The sequence below is a fragment of the Trichinella spiralis genome (assembly GCF_000181795.1).
Source record: "Trichinella spiralis strain ISS 195 chromosome Unknown Scfld4, whole genome shotgun sequence".
In the NCBI taxonomy this organism is placed as follows: domain Eukaryota; kingdom Metazoa; phylum Nematoda; class Enoplea; order Trichinellida; family Trichinellidae; genus Trichinella; species Trichinella spiralis.
In genome coordinates this window covers 8,906,633-8,907,728 of record NW_003526943.1, presented here as the reverse complement: position 1 = coordinate 8,907,728, position 1,096 = coordinate 8,906,633, and the positions used below count along the sequence as shown (strand labels likewise).

Here is a 1,096-nt window from a genome sequence, read left to right as displayed (position 1 = left end):
TGTTGACACTCTTTCCAACATTTACTCCTATCCACCATTACGCCCAGCCTGCTGTCTTTGTCTTTGCCATTCGTTTCGACACCTCCGCGCCGCTTTGTACCGCTCTGCTACTCAGCGCTCTTCACTCGGTTGCCTCACCACGCTGAATAGAACATTTACAGGCTACATCGCCAAGCAAATAGCGGCCGATGACGAATCACTGTTAGTTCGGAATACTTTGAAGCACGAGAAATTCTTCAGGTCTGGACAACCAAGATCTTGCATTCTTTATCGTAAACGTCGATAGCTGGGAACAACACAAATCGAAGAAGCACTTACTTCATTTCAAAGACGTAACGTGCTGGCGCATCGGACTCCGTTTCAGTACTATCACGTCGGTCATTGCAATCTCTAGTGATCTTATGACGAAAACATTCGGCATAAAAGAAGAAAACAACGGAAAAGTGGATTGTGGCATTTATTAGATCGTGCTGCCAACAATCACAGTGATTTAGCATACCACGAGCGACAAACAAATGAGCACAAACACCCCTGACGTCAACCACGTCGCTCGCCACGGCCGCCATCTACCGTTATGTTTCTGATAATCAGGTGCTATAGGAATTCCTTCTACCGATCGGTTGGTAGTTCGTTCTGCGGTGGCATATCTTTTTCTGCAGTTCATGCAATATGTGACATTTATGACTTCTTACCACCGTTTTCTGAGTACTTAATCGTCTTTTTCAATTATTTAAATCCCTGAATTAGTTGTAACAACAAGCTACAGCCGACTGTAAATGATAATCAGGTACAAATGACAGACGTTCGGCTGTCAGGAATTCGTCAGTGGACTGTATGGTTTTGTGAACACGGTGTACGCTGGTCTCTGGTATCGTCAACTAGGGCTTGGGTTCAGTTTTCTCGGATTCGATCTCGCTTCTCTTGCGCTGTGCTTCTGCCGTGCACTACTACTGTGTTGCGGTTGCGCTCTTCGTGGCTTTATATTTAGAGCCCCGGTGTTAGCGGCCCAGCGGGTGGCTAACTCGAACAGCCAATGAACAGCTCGTTCGCCGCGGGGTGGGGAGGGCGTTTGCTATATGAGGCGCTGCTCTAAATA

The 1,096-nt window shown here is 47.0% G+C and overlaps 1 protein-coding gene across 1 annotated transcript; it reads right to left on the bottom strand.

Annotated features, from left to right (window-relative positions):
- Positions 1 to 874: 874 nt before the first annotated feature.
- On the bottom strand, positions 875 to 1,072 carry Tsp_02176a (hypothetical protein; the record flags this gene model as incomplete). The annotated part of the gene is made up of 1 exon (XM_003377931.1): positions 875 to 1,072. A coding segment is annotated over one exon (198 nt), but the record flags the coding sequence as incomplete, so codon positions are not given.
- Between the last annotated feature and the right edge of the window lie 24 nt (positions 1,073 to 1,096).